This window comes from Pezoporus occidentalis, unplaced genomic scaffold (genome assembly GCF_034315485.1).
Source record: "Pezoporus occidentalis ecotype Australia unplaced genomic scaffold, CSIRO_AGI_Poc_V1 ctg1, whole genome shotgun sequence".
Taxonomy (NCBI): domain Eukaryota; kingdom Metazoa; phylum Chordata; class Aves; order Psittaciformes; family Psittacidae; genus Pezoporus; species Pezoporus occidentalis.
The window spans coordinates 16,888,337-16,915,064 of NW_026912778.1; the positions used below are offsets into that span (position 1 = coordinate 16,888,337).

General features: G+C 41.7%; 1 protein-coding gene across 1 annotated transcript in view; it reads left to right on the forward strand.

Moving 5' to 3' along the window:
- The window catches only part of SCFD2 (sec1 family domain containing 2), a 192,054-nt gene that overhangs the window by 70,411 nt on the left and 94,915 nt on the right, over positions 1 to 26,728 (forward strand). Inside the window, exon 5 of the mRNA XM_062607120.1 lies at positions 14,346 to 14,595. Within this exon, the coding sequence (XP_062463104.1) occupies positions 14,346 to 14,595 (250 nt within the window). The remainder of the gene's footprint in view (positions 1 to 14,345; positions 14,596 to 26,728) is intronic.

A 26,728-nucleotide genomic window follows, 5' to 3' on the forward strand; every position in this document is an offset into this window, starting at 1 on the left:
AAGTCCTGCCGGCGGGTGACACGTGAAGCTGGGCCGTGGCCGGTGATTTTTGTTTGTCCCGCTCTTTTGCGTCGTTAATGACACGCACACGTCCCGCGATGCGGCATGCAGATGTCCGGAGCGAGCGCTAGCTTCCTCCCAAACCAGATGCAGAGGTCTACAGACTTCTTTCTTTTGCATAAAACAGGCTAGTAATTCACCTTAATAAACTCAAAGTGCTGCAGAGCGCAGAGAAGCAGTTCGTGTAACAAAGGTTAATTATTGTTTTAAATCTGGCTCTGACTCGGTCGTGTTTTATTAAAATGATTTTTGGTGGCATTTCTGTTGCGTGTTTTCTGATGTGGAAAAACAAATCAAACCCCACTTATCACATGAATCATTGTTAAAGTCAGCAGTAGTCCTCTGTGTAAAATCTGCCAGTAAAAGCTGGGAGGATGGGGATTAAACCTGGAGCACATTAAATTAGTTCCAGTCTATCCTGAGCAGGCTCTGCATTGCTTGCTTAGGCAGGCAAAACGGAAACAGGCAGTTTATAACAAGGCTGGTTTAAAAACTGTGGGGTTCATTTGAAAAAGATTTATATCCCCCACTTATATAAACATTACAAATGTGGGCTGCAAGCAGGAGGCAAATCTTTATCGAAATCTCTTTAAGAGCTTTTCACTGCGAATAAAATGGACAGCATGTCCTCTTGTTTGAAGATTCGCCAATATTTGTACACTAATCTTTTCTCAATGCTCTCACTAATTAAAATAATGGCTGAGGGTAGAACAGTGAGACCACCAACCGGTAATTTGCTGGCATCTGATAGAAGTGGTGTTGGCTGAGGTGGCGGGGGGAAATGATTTGGAGGCAGGAGAGAAGCTTGTCCTGAGCCTGGTTTAGGTTTTCTGTGGTGGTTATTAAAGAAAAAGTGAAGTTTTAAAGAGCAAACAACTGTGTCTGGATTTATCGCCTCTCACCCCCCTTCCCTGGAGAATGCTGCTGGTCTTAAACAGTAGCATAGAAATTCTGTGGGTTTTGTGATCCTTGCTACGGCCTGCAGTACTGTCTGCTGGGAGGGTTGGAATGTTTGCTTCAGGAAAACTAAAAAGTACTGTGGGATGCGAGGGTCCCAGCTGATGGCTGGAGTAGCTACTTGCTTACTTGTGGTAAATGCTCCATCCCTGGCAGTGTTCAAGGCAAGGTTGAACAGAGTCTTGGGTGACAGGGTCTAGTGAGGGGTGTCCCTGACTATGGCAGGGGGTTGGAACTGGGTGATCTTAAGGTCCTTTCCAACCCTGACCATTCTATGATTCTGTGGTTGTAACATTTGGGAGTAACTTAATTGTGATGATGTTATTTTAAAAGTTTATTTTTAGAAGGATTAAATATACATTAGTGCAGTAAACTGCCCTATTTTTACTTTCAGTATTAACTCAGAATTTCATCTCTTGCTGTTGTAATACTATTTGACTTGGTTTATTTAGGGTATATATTATGAGAGATGTCCAGATCCTGGATTTAACAGAAAGTGCTTTTCATATTTCATTTTGATGCTAATAAACAGTGTCCAAAAGACCTCTGTAATACTAGTCTGCCTTCCAAAGTAGGAGCCAAGTCTTAGATAAATGACTTGAAGTATTTTGTGAGTTGTAACATATAACCAAGATCCTCTGGATTCTCTCATTTAAACAATGGTTTCTCATACCTCTTATTTTTTTTGCTGCCGTGGTGTCTCCATATGGAATATCACTTATGCCTCAAATACCTGATTCTCATGTCCTGAGAGCAGATTGACAGACGGCTTGTTAGGAAAGCAGGAGCTTTCTGTGCTCTGTGTGTGTGTGTGTGAAGAATTTTCTAGTAGTTGCCAAAAAAAATTAGTCTTTTTCTGCTCCTATAGTGGTATGCAGGTGCTGCAGTAGACGACATGTACGGTAGAGACTAGAAGCATTCCCACCCTGAGGTGTGTGGAGCCAGATAAGAATAGAAATTATATGAAAGTGCTGTATTTTCTCTCTTGCAAGAGCTGTGTAAAAGAGACTGCAAGGTAGACATACCCATGCTGGCTTTTAAAAAGAAGTCAGTTAATACTGAGCTCCATCCTGTGGCAGCTTGACCACTATTGATACTCAAACTCAATAGGTTGCAGTGGGCTCAGAGCATGCCTCTGCTCACTGTGCTGTGATTTGCAGTGTATGTGGGCGCTGCAAAGTGAATTATTTGCTGCATTGAATGTTACTACTTATACCTGGGACTCAGTGTCAGACTATCAGAGCACCTAAATTAATGCTTGTAGTGTGAGGAAGCTACTGCTGCTTATGGGTGGTGAAAAGTGAGAAGCTCGCAGTTGGACATGGAGATCAGCATCAGACTCCAGAATCCCAGTGTGGTGCCTAGTCACTGGGCCATGCCTCCTTTTTTTCCTACCAAAATCACAATGGAGAAGTAGAAAACACCTTGGTACTTCCACCATATAGCATATACAACTGAAATTGGGAGCGGAGCGGGGGTGGTGTTTGTTGGATTTGTTTTGTGGGGTTTTTTGGGAGGCATACAACCACCCTTTCTTTGCCTTTTATTGAGGTCCGAATTGTAAGTGTTACAACTCAGCACGTTTTGATATTCTCCTGGAATAATTGAAAAAAATAAATTAGAAAAGTTAATATAAAGGTAGTTTAAGTCATGTCTGGGCTTGTGTTTAAGGCTGGGGTTTTCTTTCTAGCTAAAATGAGATAGAATATGCATTTCCCCAGATCTTCAGAGTGAAATTTGAACATAAGGAATCCTTTCTGCTCCAAGCAACTAGGAAATATATATGAAAGTAACAGAAAACTTCTGAAGTTCCTTAAATGTTTGGAATGACATGCATGATTGAAGTGTTTTTAGATACTGGGACCAGATGTCCTGTGCTTATGTCGGCTCCCTGTGCACAAATGTGATATCATGAGGGATAGTTATGCTGACTCAGGCGTTCGGCTGAGTGGGAGGGAAATCCCAGGGGGACAGAAAGCAAGGATTGTTTTTCTAGTTGTAGCTTGTGCTGAACAAAAAGGGCAGGAGGAAGTATGGCAGGAGCAATCCCTGGCAGCAGCCGTGCCCTCTCATGGCCCTTGCAGCTGGTGGCAGGAAAACAGCCCCATGCTTTCTCCATCCACAGCAAGGAGCCAACTGCAAATGCACTGCCAGTGCCACCCAGCATGGCCTGGCCCCATGGGAAAATGATGGGAGCCAAAAGAGGAGAGGACGTGCTGCATGCCAACTGTGGAAAGGGCCCGTGCGCCATGGGGCATGGAGCATCGTGACTGACAAGCAGGTGTTTGGTATATACTTTCTAATAACTGGTGTGCTAAAAGGTCATACACCCATGCACAAGCATGCCCAACACAGGGTGTGAATGTGTTCACTGATTGGGAATACCAGCATCGAGAGTTCAGTTAAGGAGCTGAAGGAGCAGCTCGTAGACAATCAAATTACACTATACTTGAAGAGAGAGCTATTAGCTTTTAGAGCAGAAAGAATCCAAAATGGAATGAGAAGATTAAAAGAATGGGATTTCAAAAGTTTTTCACTTTAGCACTACCACAGTGGAAAAATAATTGTCATTTTGCCTATGCCTGTGTTTCACTTTTTGCTTTATATTAGAAATATGATGAGAAGTCAATGCAGCTGCAGTTCTAGCACATTTGTAGGGAACAAAAACCCATTCTTTACTTTGAAGTATCACTATTGTTTCTCCTATCCACTGCTCTCCTAAAGGTGGTACGTTCTGATTAATTTTTAATGGCAGTGGAAAACTGGACAGAAAACTTAAGGTTTTAACTTGATACATTCCATAGGATGAATTTGAGATATAGTTGTATAATTACGCTTGTTTTATTCTTCCTAAGCTGGAAAAGGGAAGGAAAATGTTCTTCCTTGTGCAGATTGTGCCACAGCGAGCATTCTCATGCGAAGATGTCCTATCAATGAAAGATTCCTTCCATGCTCAAAAATGAATGAGGGGCTCATAAGTTACAAACATACTCATGCGTGTGACATCTGCCTTTAATCACCGTGAAAGCCTGAATCCTGTTTAAAGCATGGTGAGCCTTGTACAAGGGCTAGAAATGTCAGTACTCTATTGTGATAACATTTACTGTACTGATTAACAGCTGCGGTGCTCTGCAGTGGACTGATAATCTGCCTTCGCATGTCTTTGTGTTGCCGTTCTGTCTCCTTCCTGTGGTTCCAGCCAGGACTGTGGGCAGAGCAGTGGGATCTTCTCCTATGCGAGCCTCCCATGTCCATATATTTTTGCTTTGTGGTTTATGTCATATATTATGTCTTTCTATATCTGCGTATCAAAGTATAAAACATTTTAAAGACATGGCAAAACATTTCCAAGTTAGCTACTGTTTAAATTTGTGTTTGTAAAATGCAGTACCGTGATCCATCCGTATGAGGTGGTCATATAATTCAGATGCTGGATCTGGATCTGATTTATAAGACCATCTCATACAAGTTGATGTTTTACATGGCTTTCAAGTTTCTTGACTCTTCGGAGTTTCAATTCCTAGTATTTTGGTAAATTCCAACAGTTTCTGGCAGGTATGTGTATCTTTATGGTAGATTCTCACTAAGTTTGTTGGTCTTTTCTTTAAGAAAAGGGGTAGGGAAAGAGAATTCTGCTTTGCTTAGATCTGCATCCATTTCCATTGAAATTGTCAACAGAAAATTGGGTCTCAAGGATACTGGGAAATGGGGTGTGTTTTGGTCAAAACAGTACCCTCATTCAGTATATCTTATGTACTAGTATAATCTCTAAGCATCACTTAAAAGCTATCAGGCATATGTTTGGCCCTAACTTAGTTGGAATATGACTTGTAGGATGCTTGTCGCAAACTGGCATTGGTGCATGTGACAGTGTATGATAGATGTCCTGATTGTCTGTTAATATCAAACTTCCAGGGGCAGAAGTTGACTGGATTTGTTATTGAAAGTTTGATGATATTAGAAGCTTGAGGTAACACACTTAAACGCAAGAAGCAACAGCATTAAGAAAACAAATTTCTTTCAAATGAACCCAGGCAGTTATGTGGCCTTCAAACTCCTTTTGTTTTTCACCCATTAGGAGTTGTTTTCCCGTTTTACCCTTGTCCTAGGCCATCTCATTTTTTCGTTTCTGGTACCAGTGTGCACCATGGACTGACCCAACACCAAAAGTCTGGAGGTTTCCCTCCAGCCCTGAGGAGTTTCTGGAACATCTGGTGTTAGACTGGCGTAGGAGTGAAGGATGATGCATAGAACAAAGGGCTGAGAGAGAAGAGGTGCCTCAAAAGGCAAGAATGTGGAGGAAAAGGCACAAGATTTGGTTGTTTTAACTGTCAGTCTTCTTTTATAACTTACTGCTGTGTGCCAGCCCTCACAGCATGTCCAGTATTTCAGTGCGTATTACCTTTATCCTGTCTTCTATTTCTAACGTATTTTTCCTTTGCAGTTCACAATTCTTTTCACTGCAATTAAGCACTGTGCCAAAGAGTTTATGGTTTTATTCACCAGATGCATTTTATGTATAGTGGTTTATTGCGTGAGACAGCTGACTTTGTGCTTTCTGCTTGTTTTCTGTTCTTTCACCCTCCAAAGTCTTTCTGAAACATGCACACCACTGAGTACGCCTCCTCTAACTTGAGAATTGGAAAAATCAATTTCAACTTCCCTCTTTTCTCCTGTGCCTTTCTTGAGTACATTGTACTCTGAAAATTTCTTCTGTCTGAAGAGACATACATAAACTGTTATTCTTCCTTTTGATATGCCAACTGCCTTTCATTCTGATAAAATTTACTCGTTCAGTTGTTTTGTAACTCTCTCCAACAGTATCTGTGGTTTTCCATAGCCTCTTAGAAATGTGGACACTGGAACTGAGCACAATATATTTAAACCTGATAGTGCCACATACTGTAATAATCCCGCTTCCTTACTTCTTTCCCCTAGGTAATGTATTTTGTAGTTATTTTGGTCCTTTTGCCATGGCTTTGAGGTAAATATGTCCATTCTGGATTGGATCAAGAATGTAGCTGAGCTAGTTTACTTTTTCTATCCATCCACAAAAGCAGCTGCCTGCAGAAGATGAAGAGGACAAGGTTATATGATACTCTCCCAGCTCTGACCCTTCTGAGTTCTAGAACAGATGTGGTTTCTGTGTATTTACTAATATTTGATGGAAATTTTTTCCCTTATGATTTTTCCCATCATCTTTATGAACCCAAGCAAGAATTTAGCAACACAACAGCCTTTGGCAAGGAGTTCCACATCTGAGCAAATTGCATGGAGAACTACCTCCATTTGATTTGCTTTTTAAACAGGTTTATTGCCCCTTAGTTCTTGTGTTGGAAAGGAGAGTGAGCCTTCTCTAGTTCACGCGTGACTTTTTAGACCTTTTACCACACCTGAGTTGTCTGTTCTTCCAACCTGAAGGGTTATAGCTATTGATGTAAGCAGGGATTCATGTCCTTTTCTTTGTCCAGAACATCTGTCAAATCTTTTTCAGTAACCAGCTCCCGGCATAGAATCCCCTCCTTCTGCAGAAATGGTCTTCACTATTTAATGACTGATTTGGTTGTGCTATATTTTTCTTGATTTATACCCCTTATATTTGTTTTCTGTCCCTGTGGATTCTTATCCTTGGCTTTGTAGTGACTGAATGCTTTCCCATTGTTCTCCTCAAAACCCATGTGAGTTTTAACCTCCCAGGATATTATGTTATCCCCATAACCTTTTTTTAAGTTTTGAACTCCTGCCATCTTCTGTCAGTTTTCCCAATATTCCATGGCTCATAAAAGCAAACAAACAACCTCCAAAAACCACACACAAAAAAATACTGATACGCATACCACCAAGATCTTTCTCTGATACGTGTTTTGACTGTGCCTGTACTCCTTTTTCATGCTTCAGACACCATTTTTGCTGTGCTGATTCATGTTTTTACCAAGCACATCTGTAGAAGTCATCACAGCTAAAAGCTTTTGACTGAGTAGGTTGGAAGTACTCCCTTTTTAACTTGCTGATGAGTCTCTTATGTCAGACATGCAGTGATTTAAGTAAAATTGTCCTTATCCTTGCAGAACTTTGTCTAATAAAATCTAGACTTATTAAATATCCTTTTTTTTGGTATGCCGTTGCTGCTGAGCCCCCATGAGCCCATTAAAATATCTTAACACAGCTGTACACTTACATGGTTTCCAAAGGGAGAAGGAAAAAATGGACAATATGATGTAATGATACATCACCAGACAGCATAACTCACCGGGATGAGGTGATTTCTGTACTGTGAAAGATTAGATATCACTGGGTTTATTAGAAACTTTTGTGATGGCCTTTAAATGTTCTCAGAATGGATGTGTAAGTCTTGCAGTGCTGACATAGTAACTGAATCCGTGTCTTGTAATACAAGACATAAAAATAATGGGAGAAGTTACAAGATGATGGAAAATGGGAAGTGCTCAGTAAAGACAGGAGAAAGGTGGTAAGAGGAAATCTGATTATGTTGTTCAAAATATAATTTATGTCCTAAGAAGTTAAGTTAAAGACAAATACTGGAACATACTACTTTGGCAGTGGGTTCTAGATGGCATCCAATTGCTTAGGTCATAATCATGGTCTAGGGAGTTATTGGCTGAAAGAACTGTTCTGTACTTTGCTTGTTTTGGTTTTAGAAATGATGGGGCTTGAACTGCTTGTTTGAAATAGTTTTGTTGTTATCACATATTAGCTGTTAAGTGTCGGTGGTGTGTTTGTGGAATTATGCAAGAGACATGTTTAAAAAAGTGTAAAAAACCTCTGAGCAGAAGAGCTTACAAATATTGTGCTTTTTAAAAGCTTTATGTTGCAAGTTAATTTTTCTTGTCTTTGACTCCTCACTATGTCTTGCAGTAAGTGCTAACATCCTGGGAAGGTATTGACCAGGTGTAAAGTGGCAAAGGACTGTTGATGTCTGTAGTGTTGACTGATAGACACCAATTAAGAATCTGGCCATATGACAGTGTATTGAAGAAGTCATCCAAAAAGCAGGTGATTATTTATGCAATTTTCTTTTGTATCTCTTGGCAACCTTAAGCTCTAGTTCATGTAGGCTTCAAGCCAGCTCTGTTACAGAAGGAAGCAGTCCAATCCTTGGCTTTCATGGCTAATGTAAGTGTTTCTGTGGCCAAGCAATAAACCCAAGAAGAGAACCAGTCTGGTCAAAACGATTTGTTTTAATGCACAGTCACAGAAATACTCCAGCAGGGACAGAAGGAAGAGGCTGCTGTGGTGGGCAGAAGGCAAGAATGAAGGCCAATTGGGAGAGCGTGCACATAGGGTGAATGTGAATCTGTGTCTTTGACAGCATGAGCCAGATTAAAAATAGCTTTAAAAAAAGCTGTTTCTTTTTTCTTTTTATTTGTTTACGGTCGAATTTTAAGACTGTCTACAAGGGCTGCCTGGAAATCGTCTCTGCAGTTTTGAGAATATAGTTCCTGGGGCAATGTTCAGAGTGGGTGATAAATGCAGAGAAGGGGACAGGAGGTAGAATTGGTTCCACAGGGATATTTAATTAATGACAAGTGCAGTCATTAAGATTAATGACAGGGGAGACAAGTCCTAGATGCTTTTAGTGTTTCCTGTGTCTCTCACTAGCAGTTTAGTTCTCTGCTATTTCATTTATGCACATATTCTTGGTGGATTTCTTTATCATCTGTCTATCAAGCAAATAGACAAGACACTGCCATTAAAAAGAGGATGATGCAAGTCTCTTAGTATTGGGAGGGGCAAGTCATAAACCTGTTCTGGTCCCTAACAAAAAGCAATGTGATCTTTCTCCTTTAATGACTTAGACTTTTGTGTTTTTTTACTGGAAGTGGCCATTTACTACCAGCTTCTCACACCTCCACTCAAGCTGTTGTGAGTTTGCTGGATGCTTTGTCTGCTTTCCCCTAAGGCTAAAGCCTGCAAGACTAGGCTTTGTCAGCCTTCCTCAGCTGGAAACATAAGTTTGAGACTAAAACTTTTCTGACATCCAGACTCACTTCCTGCAAAAGGAAGTACACAGACAGTGGACTTCAGTTATCAAAATGAATTCATCCTCTTCTTAAATAGCCTGCCTGAATAACTGGATGCTATATATTTTGACACTGACATATGGAGGGGTTTCATAATGGCAAGGGTGTAGCACTTCGAAGACATTCAGGTTTTGTGTTGTGTTTTGGGTCGATTATTCTTCAATCTTACCCAACAGATATGTAAAGAGAAGACAAAGAGAAGGTACATTTTATCAAAACCTTCCCAAGTCAATAATCAGAATGATTTACCACATAATTTGCATGGTGAGATCATACTTAACTGATCTATTGTGTCAAATCACTACTCACCCATAAGCCACATAATAAAAACTAAATACATGAAATGATTGTTCTGCTGAGAGTAAGGAGTACAGACATCTTCTCACCCAATGGAAATTACATGCAATCAACCCCAAATCTCAGATGGCCAGACAGTGTAAAACAGCGTGTAACAGAACTGCAGCATTTGATTTATGGGCAGCTGAGCACTGCAGGCAGCTAAGATTCCTCCTTTAACTTGGCAGCGCCTTGCATTTTTGCTAAGATGACTATTGCTGCAGAGATCTGTTGCTGTCAAAGGGTCTGAGTGGGTTTTGCCTACCCATGAGATACTCCTTTGGTGCCATTGTCACTTTTAGCAGCTACAGTATTCTGCTTTTGTCTGGCTGGTAGCGACACTAATAGGCTGCCTGGAAAAATCATGAAACACAAGATGTCAAACCCAGGTAAAGCAGGACAAATGAAAAAGAGCAACATTGGAAAGCTGCTTATTACACAACTCATGAGCCCTCTTTTCCCACCTAAGCTATCAATTAAACTTCTGTTAAACAACTAAATCATTGTGCATGTGGATTGTGCATGTGCAATGTGCATGTGCAGGAGCATTGTGTAGCCCAAGGGCTTGTGAGTTTCCACTGACCCTTTTGCTGGTTTTACCTGCAGCTGGGTTTTGGTGTTGTTTTTTAGTTTTGTTTTCCCCAGTAAAATTCCTCACTGTTGTAAAGTTGTGTGTTCCCGTTCCAAAAAGTTCTGTTAACTCATGTGACCTCTGAAGGATTTAAGCATGTTTTGCTTCCTAAGCGGAAAGCCACTAGAATATTTACATAGTGAAGTAGTCTCCAAAGATTTATCTCCTCCTTCCTCCTTGATTATAAAAGAAAATAAATTCCGCTTGCTTGAAGTTAATTTTTGCTTTAATATTTTAAATGATGTGTTGAGGACAGTGGGTTGGAAGCACAGGGATTAGAGTGCTCAGTTCTCATCTCAATTTTGTCAGGGGCACGTGTTAATTCAAGTAAACTCTGACCCTCTTCTTCTCTTCCTCCCCAGTGCACTCTGTTCTTTCTTGTACAAAAGATGTCTAATGATACATATGGCTTTAGATTCTTACAGGTTTATTTAATACTGAAAAAAATGCTTCTTGCAGAAATGCAGAACAATTTTCCTTGAGTTTATTACACTTCCTCTTAATTCCTGTAGATCCTTTGAATCACACTTTAAATGTCACTTCTGAAGCACAGTATCATTTTCAGTGTTTAAAAACTGCAAAAATGATTTTTTGTGCTTTCTTCACTGTCCTCCCATCTGCCAAAACCTGGGCCTTTTGCAAAAACCAGCAAACTGACGTCAGTTCACTTACCCTCAGGGACAGTAAATTATTACACAGCTTAAGTTTTAAAAATAAATAACTAAGGAGGGTGGAGGAAAGAGATGGAAAACAACAAAAATCTATCACAAACTCTCCCTGGGTTCTGAAGGATATATGGACATACATTGTTGGAATATATTGTTTGGACATTAAAACGTCCAAACAATGCGAGCAAGCAGAAGTTGTTAGCACTTGGGCCTTAGCTGGCTCTGCATTAAGCAGCATCAGTGTTTTTATACAGCCTTTGAAAAGCTCAGAATTGACCTGTTTTTATTATTTTTATTGGCTCCCTTGATGATAGACAAATGGGGCTAACCTGAGGCCAACACAGCCAGCAGGAAATTTGGGTCATGGGTAGTTACATTTTTAAAACTTGTGGTTTAGGTTTGTTCAATCAGGGTAATTGATTGATTGTTATACAGTGCAGGGAGCCCCTAAATCATCGGAGGTGGCCAGATAATGACAATATGCCAGTGGATTTTGTTTGAGGCAAATTTCCCAGCTCCCTATGGAGCTGTGCTCTGCACTGAAGCTGTGAGTCCCTTTTTTTTCATGCAAGTTCCAGTCCAATTGGCCTGTTTGGACAAAACAGCCTCTGAAACTTGGCAATTCCATTTGAAGTCCTCTGTAGTGCCATTTCCCAAGAGATAAGGGAAAAACATTCCAGAGAAGTTCATACCCCAGAAAGACCCTATGTGTGTTCTGCAGTCAACGGTTTATTATAGCTCTTTAATTTTTTTCCTTTCATTTTTACTTTGAAGATAAGAGGTGGCAATTGTTACTGTAAGTTGTTGAGTTTAACCTGCTCTACAGTAAATCATCCTGAAAGTTTAAACCCAGTTTTTTTCTTTATCATGTATGTTTGAAAGTTTGCCAGAGATGCTGTACACGTGTACGTTCAGGAGCTCAAGCAAGGCAGTTGACCCTACCATTTTAAACGTCCTTGTGCATCCTCAGTGCTCCATGCATTTGTATAATGTATGCATGCTAAATAGAGTTTTTCAAGAACTCATCTTTGGTGCTGCAGAACATGCCATGAAATATTTAAAGATGGGGTGAAGTAGTGAATTTGTGTGTTGGGAGGAGAGGGGGGGGAGTGGATAGTGTGCCAGCCGACAGTAAATGATGTTCAGTAATACGTGGCGGAGGGCTTGCCTCTCATTACAAGTGAACTCAGTTTACTATGGATTTAAGTTTATCATCTGTCTATTCAAGAATAATTCCACATGTAGGTTAATGTTCAGCTCTTAGATTTTTAGGACCGATCAGGCTTTTATTCATTGTGGGTGGCTTCTTCCTAGTAGCTGCATACCTGTGAATTCCTTGAAGTTTTGTCTTTTTTCCATGGTCTGGTATTTCTTGTCCTGATGTACAGATGAGAGTTTGTTTGTGTCACTTTTCAGGAAGCGAGCAGGTGATACTGAACTGAGGCAGGGCTGAGCTGAAATTTGGAAACCAACAGCCTTTTCTTGAGGGTGGCTCGGCTGCCAGCATATGCCAGACCCGTGCCAAACACCACAGATTTGCTGTCCAGGCAGAGCAGCGCCCGGGCTTGTTGTGCGTGTGATACAATGTTCCCTGCCCAAATACACATAGGGTGCCAGCCCCTCCTGGATTTCTAGATGTTCCTTTTCCGCTCCCATATGCTTGTGACCGCTGTAGATTTGTAATTTACTGCTTCAAGTCCACAGTTGCACTTACTGTTAGGTTTTGCATATGGGTAGTTAGCAAATTCTTCTCCAAGGTATGTATTCACATAGAACATAACATGACCACATTCAGGTCCCCTGAAAGATGGGTCCATGGCAAAACTTGTATGACAGGAGGAGAGTGGGGCCCAAAGTCTGCAGAACTGTTGTTTCATATCGCACAGGCTGGAAAAAAGTTTCTTGTGAGGTTGAGTAATTTGTGCTTTCTTTATGATTGAGATCTGTAGTAGCTCAGTGTTGGTATAAAAGTGTTGGTTTCTGAGACTGTCAAAGAACAACTAAAACTACGAAGATCAACCAAAACCAGGACCCCGTGAAATGTTGTGCGGAGTGTGCCAGGAGATGAAACTTTCAGTTTCTGTTTTCCCAAAGTTAGACTCTGACATCCCTGCCCAGGTTTCAGAAGAAAAATGACAGAAAAACTCAGAACTAAGTGCAATTAAAAGCAGGGATTAACCTAATTGCATGATTTTGTTATTGTGTAAACCTGGGCCTCTTCCTGGTTTGTTTGTTTTGTATTTTACTTATTGTGAATCTCTTTAAAGAATATATTATTGGCTGTGGTGCCTATTTACCATGACTAGTCAGTTTGACGTTACTGTAGTAACAATCAAGAGTACATGTTTGCTGACTTGACTCTGTGGATTATAAGAGATGCAGTGTTTTGCTATACACAATGGAACCTGAAATGCCCAGGTTTTCACAGCAGAGTGTTCCGCCTGCTTGACTTGCAATGGCCCTGCTTCTTCTCACCTGATCCCACTGCTGAGCTGCAAACCAACCCAAAGTAGAAAACTAGTGGACTAGAAATCTCTAGTAGAAATGGAGATGTCCTATGCAGGTAGGTGTGTGTGCGGCGAGAGTGGCAGTTTGCTGCTATGATTAGTCACTCTGCTGTCCCGAGTGGCAGAGACCTGCAGGGTGGATGAAAACCTTAGCCCTGGTGTTACGTGATGCGGGTGTCAGTGTGGCACTTCAGGGGATTCATGTTTGAAGTCTCCTATTTACAACCACAGTAAAGCTGTACAGACACTTCTCCCACAAAGATGAGATTTCAACTCCTGAGGACCTAGGACATCCTAGTATATTCTCAGTTTCCCCCTCTTGTCTGCCAGCCTTCCTCTCCTCGTATACACATTATGATTGTCTTTCAGCCTCACTTCTCCCCACTTCCACGCGGCCTTTGCCTTAGTCACCTAGCAGCACTTATGTGCTGTGGGAATGAGCCGAAGAAGGCTTATTTGGTGTGGAAGACCTGTGTTAAGTGGCCTAAGAAGCTGGTGAGTGTGCTATGAAGGAGGCAGAGAAGAGAGTCAGGGCGTATGCCATGTCTGTGATTGCTTCCCTGTCCCAGAGCTCCTCTAGGAAACATGCTGCTCTCTTAAACCACGTGCTTCACAGGTGGTTCTGTTTCTAATTTTCTGGGTTTCTGACCCGAAAGCGTAGGGTCAGGTTTGCAGATGTGCTGAGAGCTTACAATAGCAACTGAAGTCAGAGGGAGCTGGGCTTTGAACTCATTGCTCAAGTACAAAATCAGGCTCAAGGAGGAGGCCTGAGACTTAGAGGAAGCATTTGACCTTGTGCTTTGTACCTTTTCTACCCATACTGCAGAGACTGATGCTCCCGTCCTCTCATCGTACTGGTACAAGATCTAATCATCAGGCTTTTCAAGTGCTAAGGTGTTGCTATCATGAGTCTCTAGAAAAAAAACCCAACTCATAGGAAACTAACAGATTTACTGCTTGAGCAGCAAATAAGTCACACGACCATGTGCTGATAAAGGAGAATGCAAATATTGAACGATGTTTCATTAAACAAGCACTGCTCTCATGAGAAATAGTAACTTGTGGATGCAGGCGGGAGTGTGTCTGATGCGAACTGATGCGCAATACAGGAGCAATATGACACAATCTTCCTTCTGTTTTTCAGACTATTGGTGAGTCAGAAATGCCCAGTGTTTTGAACCAGTTATTGCCAATGATCAAGCCTTTCAATGAGAGGACGAAAGATGATTATACCTGTGAGGACTTCCTTGTCTTGCTTGTGTACATGTATTCTGTGGTTGGAGAAGTCAAAAGTGGAAAAGAGTTGGATGCAGCTGAAGAGGAGGTGAAGACGGCCCTAGTCAAGTCCATCTGTGATGAGCCGGAGCTGTCTCCTTTGTTGCAGAAAATAACAGGTAAGATTCTGCTTGTGTGGTGAGAAATTGGATGGCTGGGAATGCGGGAACTGGGAGAAACATATAAAAGCAGCTTGACTCATCTGTGGTGCTGAGAGTACATGAGTAAGCACAAGGATTTCCTGTAGATTTCTTCCATCTCCTATGTTCATACATGCCAAATGCTGACAGGCTGTCCTTGAAGAGTGCTGAGTCTGATGAAAGCTCTACAAGTTGTTCTTTTTGTTAAAGGTTGGCTAAGTTTGCATGTTTTCATAAGGTAATCTTTTCCACAGTTTCTTTCATTGATCAGTGTAAAGTTAACCATGGGAAGTCAAAATTAATTCTGGAAACATGTTCAGTGAACCACAGTGACTTTGTGGATATGAGGAGCTGGCCTGTCTGGCATAAAAGAAGAAATGTGTCTAAAACCAACATCGAGTTTTTGCTGAAACAACACGAGCATTAGTCTTTAAAAATAGCATGCTAAGCCTTTTTTCAGATGAGCACTCACAGCGTAGGAAAGCCCTAACCTCTTGCTGCTGGTGTCACATTTTAGAAAAAAATAACTGTTAAAAGTATCGGTTCAAATGAATGAACTATAGCTCAAGGGGACGTATCTGAATGGCAGAAGGGATCTTGCTTCATGCTGTCTGTTCTCTCAGTATTTACTAATATTGAGCAGGTCATTGATCAGGTCTTCTTTGAGGTAGGGAGCATATGGACATACATCAAGTTGCTGTGAGGAGCTTCCATTCCAAAGCCTATGCCAAGAATGGGCCCTAGTGAGGAGTCTCAAGGGAAGTGGAATAATGCTGCTGGTGGTCCCTGTGGATGCTTCTGCTTTAAAATACAGGTGTGGTCTGGCCGGTCTGCTGTGACTGAGTGTAAAATACTTGATGGTTAAGAGACTCTTAATGTAGGAATGGACATGTTCAGTCATATTTGCACTGGGCTGTTATTTTAATGGTTCTGGCCACGGTGCCCACAGTGTTCCAGTCTTCTTGTAGACTTTTGCTCTCCTGTTCTTTGATACGTGCTGCACATCTGGTCCACTCTGTGATGCTTCCCTCACAGCTTCAGTGATGTTTTCTACTGGATGCTGCGCAGTCATTTCTAAACCTCCATTTTTATATTTTGCCTTTTCTCCTATGATTGACAGTGTTTTGAATCAGTTTTATCACTGCTTCTTCATTGTGCCTAATGTAACTATAGGAAGACTTGGAGTTTCTAAAACTTCAGTCAAATACCAAAAAGAAGCTTCATCCCTGTGTACACAGATGCTTCCCTTGTTGCTCTTTATGCTCTGAGGTTATGTAGCTGTAATCACAGATGGAGATGAAAATAGACATTGTGCTTCTCTTACATTCCATAACCTGTCAATAATTCTATAGTTTTTATGAAATACTTGTATGCTTGATTTCCAGTGTGCATGTTTCCTGAGTAAAAGTGAGTATCTGGGTGTTTGTTCTCAACTTCTTGGCAGATGAGCAAGTGCATGGGTATTTCCATACAAAGATTCTTTAGTTTATGAAATAAAATTGCTTCTGTCTTTCTACACAGTGGGCAGACTATTAGAAGCATGGTGGGTGTCTGAAGTACTTCATCTCCTTAGACATATGTACTCACTCTATTATGTGGGATGTCTGACTATGGAAAAGAGAAAGCCTCAACACTGTACAAGCAGTGTTCAGCAATAGCCAAAGCATTCATGTGTCATCAGCACAGGTTTAGCCACAAATCCAAAGTATGACACCATACAAGCTGCTGTGAAGAAACTTGACTCCATCTCAGCCAGACCCAGTACATGCAGTACATGTAGTTTTAGACCAAACACATTACTACTCGATGAAGTGAACTGCATAACGCAAAGCCAGAGTCATTGGATCCTTTTATTGCTGTATCTGTGTGTTTAGCACAAGTACGTGATAGTATTTCTCCTTGCTTGCATACTTTTTCAGTTTATCAGCATTCTTTATTTTTACATCTTATTTAGAATGACAGTTCCTTTATTCATAAAAGAAGGGAAAAAATCCCAAAAACTTATTGTCACAACTAGAAATAAGGATTGTCTTGGGGAGGAAAGTATAAAGTGAAATTTCTAGGAATGACTCTTAGGTAGCTTTAAAGCCTTTATTCATCCCACAGACTGCTTTCTCAGCATTAGTGGAATTCACTGAATTTGTAATTTGCTGTATTTGCAGTACATTGAATTGGGAAGACAGAAAACATAAGCAGCCTTAGACATACTCTTCCTTGACTTGTATTTTGCCAGGCCTGTGTTCTGCATCCTCCTTCCCTCTGAACCTTGGGTTCCTTGCTTGGTGCTTGAGAGGCAAAGCATGTCAGAACTCTAGGAGAAACTGCACTTTTTTTCCAAAGGCACAGCAGGAGGACTTTCTTTGTAGCAGGGCAAAAGTCAAGGGAATAGATGGCTGCACTGGTTTCCCCTTTTGTACAATAGCAGATATAATGCTGAGACATCTTCTGCTTCTGTCAGAACTACAGACCACCTAGTCCTTTCAGCAGATACAGGTTGGCCTGTTTCCACATGGTCAGCCCAGCCCTGCTAGTTAGCAACAGCCACAGGTCTGGACAGATCATGGTCTAGACCTGCAATGTTCTGCCCTCATTTTGCTTGCTGTAAGTCAGAAACAAGAGAAAATCTTTTTTTCTCTCAGATCACCACAGAAGTTAATTAGACTAAAATAAGTTTCAGTAATTCTTGGACTCTCATCCATGAGAGACCAAAGCAAAATGTTCACACTCTTATTTTCAGCTTTCCATCAAAATGAGTGATAGGAAAAATGTAAAATTGGATGTGGCAGAAGAGAAAACTATGCCAGTTACTCGGTGGGTTCCACAGCACTGCCTGCTGTCTCACTCCTCACCTCCAGGTTGCCATGTGGGACCTGAGTTCCTGAATTTTCAATATCCATTCTGCAGTACATCTGCTTTTACTAAGCAGCTTAACCTGCAGAGCTGCAGAGTGAAGTTTCAAACCCCACTGGCTAAGCATGGCTGGGCAGCTTTGGTTATGGCAACAGATAGCAAAATTCACTGATGCCTTTAAAAAGGCATCGTAAGATGTAATAATAGAAGTAATAATATGTAGACTGCAAAGCCAAGAATTTTAAAGTTGAGAAATGCCAGTAATTCTGTTTCCCATGCAACCATCATTTGACTCTTGTAGCACAGTCTTCAATTTCATGATTATATAGTGTATTTCTGTGAGCCATGGCTGCTGTGTATGGACTGAACACCACAGAGACCTAGAACAATATAGCTTCAGTTACTCTTATATGTGATGAATAAGCTAATAAAGTAAGTGAGACCTTCTATATGATACTCAGCAAGTAACTTTATCTGGTTCTCAGATTGCAGTTCATTAAGTAGACTGGTGCTTTCAGCTTTGTGTGACTCATTTTGGAACTTGAAGAAGCAAGGCATTAAATTACATGTTCAAGTATTAGTGATTACTTTTCTTTGAACAGAGGGGACTTTGTGCTCTGCTTCCTGGTACACCTGGTGCCTGATGTTTTCATTTTAGTTTGGACCTAACACTTTACTAAGGCTATTTGGTTTATTTAAATTGAAATCAAAAGCCATATCTGAGTTGTGGCTCTGAACTGCTGCCTAAGCCTTTTGCTTTCCTCTTCTCTGCAAAGCATGGAACGTGTGTAGTCTTGACATACAGACATTTTTTTGTTGGTTTTATTTGTTGTTCCCATGGAGTCACTTGAGAAATAAAATGCAAAAGCCTTGTAAAACTTTAGAAAACGTGACCTTTGAGGTCAAGTCATCAGCCAAAGTAACAGCCGTGTCTACATAAGGTGTCTTTTATACCTATTATACTTGTTAAATGTAAACTTCATAATGTTTGCCAGAGTTTAAGCCTATAGGAGATCTCCAGTGATACCTCACAGAACTACTGCAAACCTCCCCCAAAAGATGCAGCTCGCCAGTACACAGGGGGTATTTATGCTGTGTTTGGGTTTTAGTGTAGATTGGTGAAACTGGATTAGTATTTGCAGTAGTGGAAAGGAAAGCGATTCTCAGGGATGTTAGTCTACCCATCCAGTTGGCTACACTAGGTTTCCCTCATGTAGCCTAGATGATTACAGCCCCCTACAGAATACGTTAAGATGCAGCACTTGTGTAAGCTTATATTGTGAAAGAAGTGTAAACACTCACAGTTTCCTGGCTGTTGAGTGTTAGGCTTTTCAACCTTATTGTTGCCTGAACATATGTTTTCCGAAACACTTGTACAATAACATTCTGCATTTATGTAGCACCTAGTTTTGTTGTAGCACTGAAAATATTGTGGAACTGTTAATTAAAATGAAAATGCAACACGTGAGTCACCTAATGAGGTTCAAGAAATATGATAAATTCTTTTTGCATGCATAATAATATGGAACTATATTAGTGGTGTTGTGTTTGATGGAACTGTTCAATAATATGTGTTGTGGTAGATTACCTTAATGCCTTGGGTAATAAAACAGAATGTAACAGTTCCAAGATTTCTCCTGGGTGTAATTTACCGCAGACATGTGTTCTTCATCACTGTTTCCAGCAGAATGTTGCAAATTGAAGGGGAAATAGAATAGACCCAAACATAATGGAAAATGATGCTTTTCAACAGGACGCTGAGTTTGGAGCATTTCTGGGGGATGTCCTTTTGGCAGCTGTTAAAAAAGAAGCTGTACAATATTGCATTTATTTTATCATCTTATCAGTTCATCTGGTTTAGTAAATGTCCACATAGAGCTGTGTACAACTGCAAACGTATGCACAAGTAATGCTCGTACAGCCGCAGAGCAATTAGAAATCTATTTTTTCAGCTGCGCCGTTCGCTCTTTTTCATCTGCAGATCTCTGTGGGAGCTCTGTAGAGCATATCTGCCTTTCATGGTGTGCTCTGGAGGCCAGGAGGCCAGCCCCGGGCACTGCCGGGCTGGGGGGCCACCAGCCCTGCCACCCACATGCAGTACAGCTTGTTGGGCTGTAGGTATCGGTTGCACCCTCTCAAGCATAGGTGTGGCAGGAAGCCTCTTGTGCCAGGACCTGTTGTTTATCATCTTCTAAAAGCTGATATTTTTTTAATCAGAGAGGGGATTTCTGGACCTTTTCCTTGTTTTTTCTAAATTCCATGTGTTGAAGTGTCGGCTCTGCTGTATGGGGTTAGACACATGGTGTCTTGGCTGCGTCTGCTTCTGATTGTCCTCAGGAGACGATTCTTGGAGGAGCAGTTGCACACTAATGAAGTTATGTGCCAATGAAGGTATCATTACCTTACTGCTAGCATGGCCTCAGTATCATGAATGCTAAAGTTAATCCCCATTTTGCAGTCAGGATTGTCGTTCCTGGATGGGGATGGCCAGTTTCCTTAAGAGGACAGACACACTCGCTGTTATTTGTGGTCTTGGCCTCACTGCTGGTTTCATAGAACCACAGAATGGTTTGGGTTGGAAGGGACCTTAAAGCTCATCCAGTTCCAACCCACTGCCATGGGCAGAGACAACTTCCACTAGACCAGATTGCGCAAAGCCCCGTCCGACCTGTCCTTGAGCACTGCCAGGGATGGGGCAGCCACAGCTTCTCTGGGCAACCTGTGCCAGTGCCTCACCACTCTCACAGTAAGGAACTTCTTCCTAATGTCTAATCTAAATCTTCCCTCTACCCTTGTTTGGAGCAATGATTTCCCAAACCTGATTATATCATGGGTAGGTTGGTATGAAATTAGGTCCTTGGTGGAGGTTATAATTCAGCCCCTTTAGACTGGATTGAATTTACCACCCACCTTGTGTAGGAGAGGGCTTCCCCAGCTTCAGAGGGGAGGTGTAGCTCAGGTAGTTTGGCTGCCAGGAAATTTAGTAGATAGGGATCAGCTCCTCACCAGAGTGAAGGTTTGTAGGTGGTGTGGTTTAACTCTGGCTGGCAACTGAGTCCCACGCAGCCATTCAGTCACCACCAGCACTCCCGTTGGGATGGGGAATGCAATTGGAAGAGTAAAAGTGAGAAATCCCGTGGGTTGAGATGAAGACAGTTTAACAGGGAAAGGAAAAGCCACGCACACAAGCACAGGAAAACAAGGAATTAATTCACCACTTCCCATCACAGGCAAGTGTTAAGCCATCTCCAGGACAGCTCGGCTCCATCACACATAATGGATACTTGGGAAGACAAGCACCATCACTCCAAACATCCCCCCTTCCTCCTTCTTCCTCCAGCTTTATATGTTGAGCATGATGCCATATAGTACAGGACATCCCTGTGGTGAGTTGGGGTCAGCTGTCCTGGCTGTGTCCCCTTCCAACTCCTTGTGCGCCCTGTTTGCACAGCCTACTTGCTGTGAGGTGGTGTGAGGAGCAGAAAAAGCCTTGACTCTGTGTAAGCACTGCTCAGCAGTAACTGAAACATCCCTGTGTTATCAATGCTGTTTCTATCGCAAATCAAAAACAGAGCCCCATACCAGCTGCTATAAAGAAAATTAACTCTTACCCAGGCAAAACCAGCACAATAAGCTAAACTGTTTATATTAAAAGTTCATGGAGTGGGTTACAGAGGGTGGGGGAATACCTCAACACATCAAATAGCTAAATGTTTTGAATGTCCAGACAGGCTTCTCTCTGAAATACTGATTCTTCTAGTCCCTGATGCTGAAGGGTTGTTTCATGCCCAATGTTAGCAAGACAGTTTTGCACCCTTGTTGGAACTGGGAAGAAGTCTTCCCACCAGGTTAGGCTTTTCAATGTGCATAATTACAGGCTGAGTTGTTAGGGGAATCTGCTCTGTCCTGTAGCATGCAAGTTATAATTGCTTCTCTAGAATGAAGGCAAATACCAGAAATGCCACTGGGTATGGTTTGTGTGATGTAGACAGGAGCTGTGTGTGCTGCTGTGGCGTGGCGGTGCAAACTTCAGGCCTGCTGCCACCATCGTGGACATGCTACAAAGAAGAAAATCTTTCTCGTAGGATAGCTCCGATCAAATGGTAAAGAGAAAAGTAATCTCAGATAATGGCAGTGTTTCTTTCTCTTCCTGCCATGCTCCCTGTGTCTCCCTCAGTCATGAGGAGGTGGTCCTTGCCCACAGAGGCCTCTCAGGCTAGCGTGCAGATAAGGCACGGTTAGAATCATAGAATCATAGAGCCGGAAAGGACCTTAAGATCATCCAGTTCCAACCCCCCTGCCATGGGCAGGGACACCTCGCGCTACTGGGCAAGAAAATGTTGTCTCTGTTGATAGAGCTAAGTAGCTTCATCCTGCCACAGTGCAGTCAGTATTACTGCAGCCAGAGGAAACCCAGACCATTTTGTCACCAAGTGTGAAATGGGAGTTGGATGTTCAGGAGCCTCTTTTTCTGTTGCCCCAGCTGATTTTGTAGACACTTAAAATACCCCTCTCTGACTTTCTGAGAGTGTGTGTAAGAAAGATGACCTCCTGTTATTGTTTTCATAGAATCATAGAATCATAGAATCATAGAATTGTTAGGGTTGGAAAGGACCTTAAGGTCATCCAGTTCCAACCCCCCTGCCGTGGGCAGGGACACCTTACGCTAAATCATATCACCCAAGGCCTCGTCCAACCTGGCCTTGAACACTGCCAGGGATGGAGCATTCGCAACCTCCCTGGGCAACCCATTCCAGTGCCTCACCACCCTAACAGGAAAGAATTTCCTTCTTATATCCAACCCAAACTTCCCCTGTTTAAGTTTTAACCCGTTACCCCTTGTCCTGTCACTACAGTCCCTAGTGAAGAGTCCCTCCCCAGCATCCCTATAGGCCCCCTTCAGATACTGGAAGGCTGCTATGAGGTCTCCACGCAGCCTTCTCTTCTCCAGGCTGAACAGCTCCAACTTTCTCAGCCTGTCTTCATACGGGAGGTGCTCCAGTCCCCTGATCATCCTTGTGGCCCTTCTCTGGACTTGTTCCAACAGTTCCATGTCCTTTCTATGTTGAGGACACCAGAACTGCACACAATACTCCAGGTGAGGTCTCACAAGAGCAGAGTAGAGGGGCAGGATCACCTCCTTTGACCTGCTGGTCACGCTCCTTTTGATGCAGCCCAGTTTTCTCAATGTGTTTTGGACATGATGCAGTGGAAACTATTTGTGGTCCAGCAGTCCCAAAGAATGGTGGACCTTATGTTCACCCTCTCGGTAGCACTGGGAAGACATGAGCAAAGCTGCTGCCTGGCCATGTGAGAGGGGCTGCATAGGGAGCTCCTGCAGTTTCCTTAACCCTGAGATGCTGCCACTGCTGCAACACTTCAGTTCTTTGCTTCATGCTAACAGATACTGGGGTAAAAAAGATCAATTTAGGTGTCCCAGGATATTAGTCTGATTTAAACAACAGCCAGCAGGAGTCATGGGGATTGTATGTGACCTCTCAGCAAAAGTGGGAGAAATTGGGTATGCACCAAAGCAGCAATGTGCTCTGCCTTAGCCACTGACTCTGCCAGTGCAAGTATGTGTCCTGATTTTTCTCAGCTCTCCTTAGAAACCTTGAGCTCTCCTAGACCTCAGTATTTTCTGCTGTGACCTCTCTAAAGGCTTTTTCCTACTTCTGTTCAAAATCTGTGGGCAGCAAGTGGGAGACAAGCGAACCGAATCAGCAGTCACTGGTTTCAGGCATTGTGTCTCTGCCTGGGTGAATTCCTGGGCTATTTCTCAGCTGGGAAAAAAAGAGGGATTTCTAGTGAATTGTTCAGGAGTAAAATTGCAGTAGTGTTCTGGGTTAATCGATATCTACATTTGCATATCTATATTTTTATAGGTATTAGAAATATGGGGCATATAAAAAAAATCAGTGTTAAAAAGCTATGGTCCTAAAGGTGAGAAAATCAGGCTGCTTTGTACACATGCAGGGATATTTGTTTGGATTTCATGATGTCCATTGAAATGTATGTTAGAACACGATCTCAATGGAAGCACAGTGGTGCTGGGACTTTGGGGGGGGTGGGGGTTTAACTTTCATATGTTGCCTGTTTATTTTCTCTGCAGCACCTGGTCTCAGTTGGCTCCAAACTGGATGGTAATTTTCATGGAAGTGTTTATAACATGAAGTCTTTTCTTTTTTTTCCCTTTTTAACATGAGACATGTGCCTGCAGCTCTGCAGGCCGCTGTCTCACTGCCAACTTAGCGGGACAGCCAACTGCAACAGGAAACTGATATGGTACAATTTCCATTAATGAATTGTATTCTTTTCCAGCATGCAAATTTAATAGCGTTTAGGAGATGCTTTTAACATCAAATATCTCTTTGCTTTAAGCATAGAATGAAAACAGAAGCTGCTGTAGAATTAGGCAACTTTTTAAAGAGTACTTTTACAGGTATGTGTCATGGTTAAATCAGTTTTTTTCATCTTTCCATACAAGTCACTTCCTTGCAAAACTGAGTTTTGGCATATTGTGAAATTATGAGTAAATTCTTGCTGGGTTGCAGACTACACCCAGCCGACAAACCAAAATGGTGAAATATCAAATAACTGTCAAATTGAAGAAAAAAGCAAGACAAAAGAGCAAGAACAGAAAAATTCTTATTAGTAGTCACCACCTATATGACAGAAAACTGATGAGATTTTGGTGGTTCTTTTTTTCGCACATAGACGCAAATGTCAGGGTGTTTGCTGTAGTTTGCTTGGTTACACTCGAATATCTTCATGTAAGAGTTTCTAAGTATTCTATTTTAATTCTTACCAATTTGGTATGTGCTATAACTGCCACACCTGTGCTGGACTGATGGCACAAGGACAGACTGCATTGCTTCCACAGAGGCCAGGAGTAATAACTGTCATCTTTAGATGTTTCTAGTTGTTCTCTTCAGGTCACTGGTGGTGGTAATTCTCTTGTGCTTACCATGAAATTTTATCAGCAGTGAATTCTGTCCTTTGAATTTTGGGCATGTCAGGCTAGTGATCTCCATGTATTTTAATGATGATGCAATATTTTGAGAGCCAGTATTTCAAGAAGCAGTCAAGCCCAGATGTAACATGGAATCATATGTCTCTGCATTACTGCAGTGTTAAACCAAAGAAATCTCTTGAATAATTGGTCATAACTGGTCTTTTGTCAAAGAATCACAGAATAGTTTGGGTTGGAAGAGACCTTAAAGCTCATCTAGTTTCAAACCCCCTGCCATGGGCAGGGGTACCTTCCACTATACCAGGCTGCCCAAAGGTTCATGTGACCTGGCCTTGAACAATGCCAGGGATGGGGAATCCACAGCTTGTCTAGGCAATCTGCAGTGGTTATTTTAGCATCTTAACAGCAGAGCCAGGAATATAAAAATCACATTGAAAGGAATTTCTAGACTTTAATTTGGGTGATTTATGGCTTAAATGCACATCGCTTGTCCATGCAGTTCATGAGTCAGTGTGCCCTGATTTGTCCCTTTTCTTCTCAAGCTTTGGAGAGTCATGGATTTTGGCTCTGGAGGTCTTCTGTTCAGTCATTCATTATAGTCAAGATAATTTGATTTCACATACATTTTAAGGGTCAGGTTCCAGTTCTGTATAAATCAGTTTGAAAACACAACACTCCTCCTGTTTACAAAGTCCTGAGATCAAGTTTAAGGGAAGGATCAAACTGTTGTAATGTTGTCTATGGATCGATTCTAACATAAGGGGATAACCAGGATTAAATATTTTCATGAATCTGTCAACTTTGCTAATACAAATCTCTTGTGGTCTTGAATTTTAAATCAACAGGGAGAAGGTGCTCTCATAGTCCCTTTCTCCCTATTTGTTCTTGTTTAGTTTTAAATTTTATAGTTGAGTAAATGTCCCCTCTGGTGGTTAAAGTTCAGGTCAAGTTACATTTTGCTGTGACCTTCCTGCTCTCTTTTGCAGACACTGGGACTATGGTTTGTCAAGACAGGAAAGTTCACAGATCACAGCCTAAGGATTTACCCCCACTGCTTTACTTTCTTGGTTGTCCTTTTGTCAGGCAAGGAAAGTAATGTTTGTAAAATTGGATTGAGAGAGCTCTGTTAATTGAGAGTCCTGTGTAAATAACAGTGATGTTTGTGCCTACACCATTTTAGAAAGCCTTATGCTGAGGCTAGTTTAGAACCAGATGTCTGATTCTCTTCCAATTTCCCATTTTGTTCATTAAAATAAACATTGTTGTGAAAATAGTTGCCCGACGAGAGGTGGTAACAGCCAGTCATACCCAATTAGACACATTTGTTTAATGATAAAACGATGCAGATATGTATTTGACTTGCACGTATTTGTGTTAATGTGGGGAATGTGTGAATACAATGTGTGAAAGTTCTTGGTTTATTCAGATCTCCTTCTTCAGGCTTTTGTTTTGGTGCTGTCTGTGTATATTTGTTTTACAGATCTGTGTACACCCTGTGTATTGGTGTAGCCCCCAAGACTTTAGAAAAAGAATAGAGGGAGAAATAAGTAGAATTAGAGTTACAAAACAGTCTCTGGGAAATGCTTATAGCTATGGAGAATTGCTTGCCAAGCAGAGCTACCTAGATGGCAACTTCCTTCTTTTCTTTTCCAAATACCAGTGTGTCTGTACTCAGGAGACTCCCCGGTGGTATGCCATGATCTTGGCAGGAATTCTGCCTTTCTTCTGCTGAAATGTTGAGCAATTGGAGAATATATACACATGGCAAAGGCACTCCTGTGTTTTCTTGAAGGATTTATTAGAATGGAAGCTGTAAAAGAGTAAAACCTAATAAAATAAAAGTTTGTAAAGAGCCTTGCTTAACAGCAGACGTGAATTGGGAGCTGAGAATCTAATTCTTAATTTCTTCACCATCTTTTTCTCTTCTGCCCCTTTCTGCCATCTTCTGCATACTCTGCTCACATACCTGCAAATCCTGTTTGCTGAGGAAGAAATGGCAGAAGAAAGAGTAGGTGCTGACCAATTGCATCCATATCTTAACATTGTTCATACTGAGGGGTTGTAATTCTGGCATTTGTTAACTTTTGAGTGCTTGCCTTAACAAACTCACTGTTGATGCTTCCAATATAATTTCTGAAGTAAGCAAACCAAACACTTAAAACCTGAAACAACATTTCATCTGTAGAGATTGACACTTATTTTTCTGGCAAGTTCAAATAATTTGGCTGCCCATTGTAGCTGTCTGTTGCTCTCACTAGTGAAGTGATCAGTGCAATAGCAGGTTTTCTT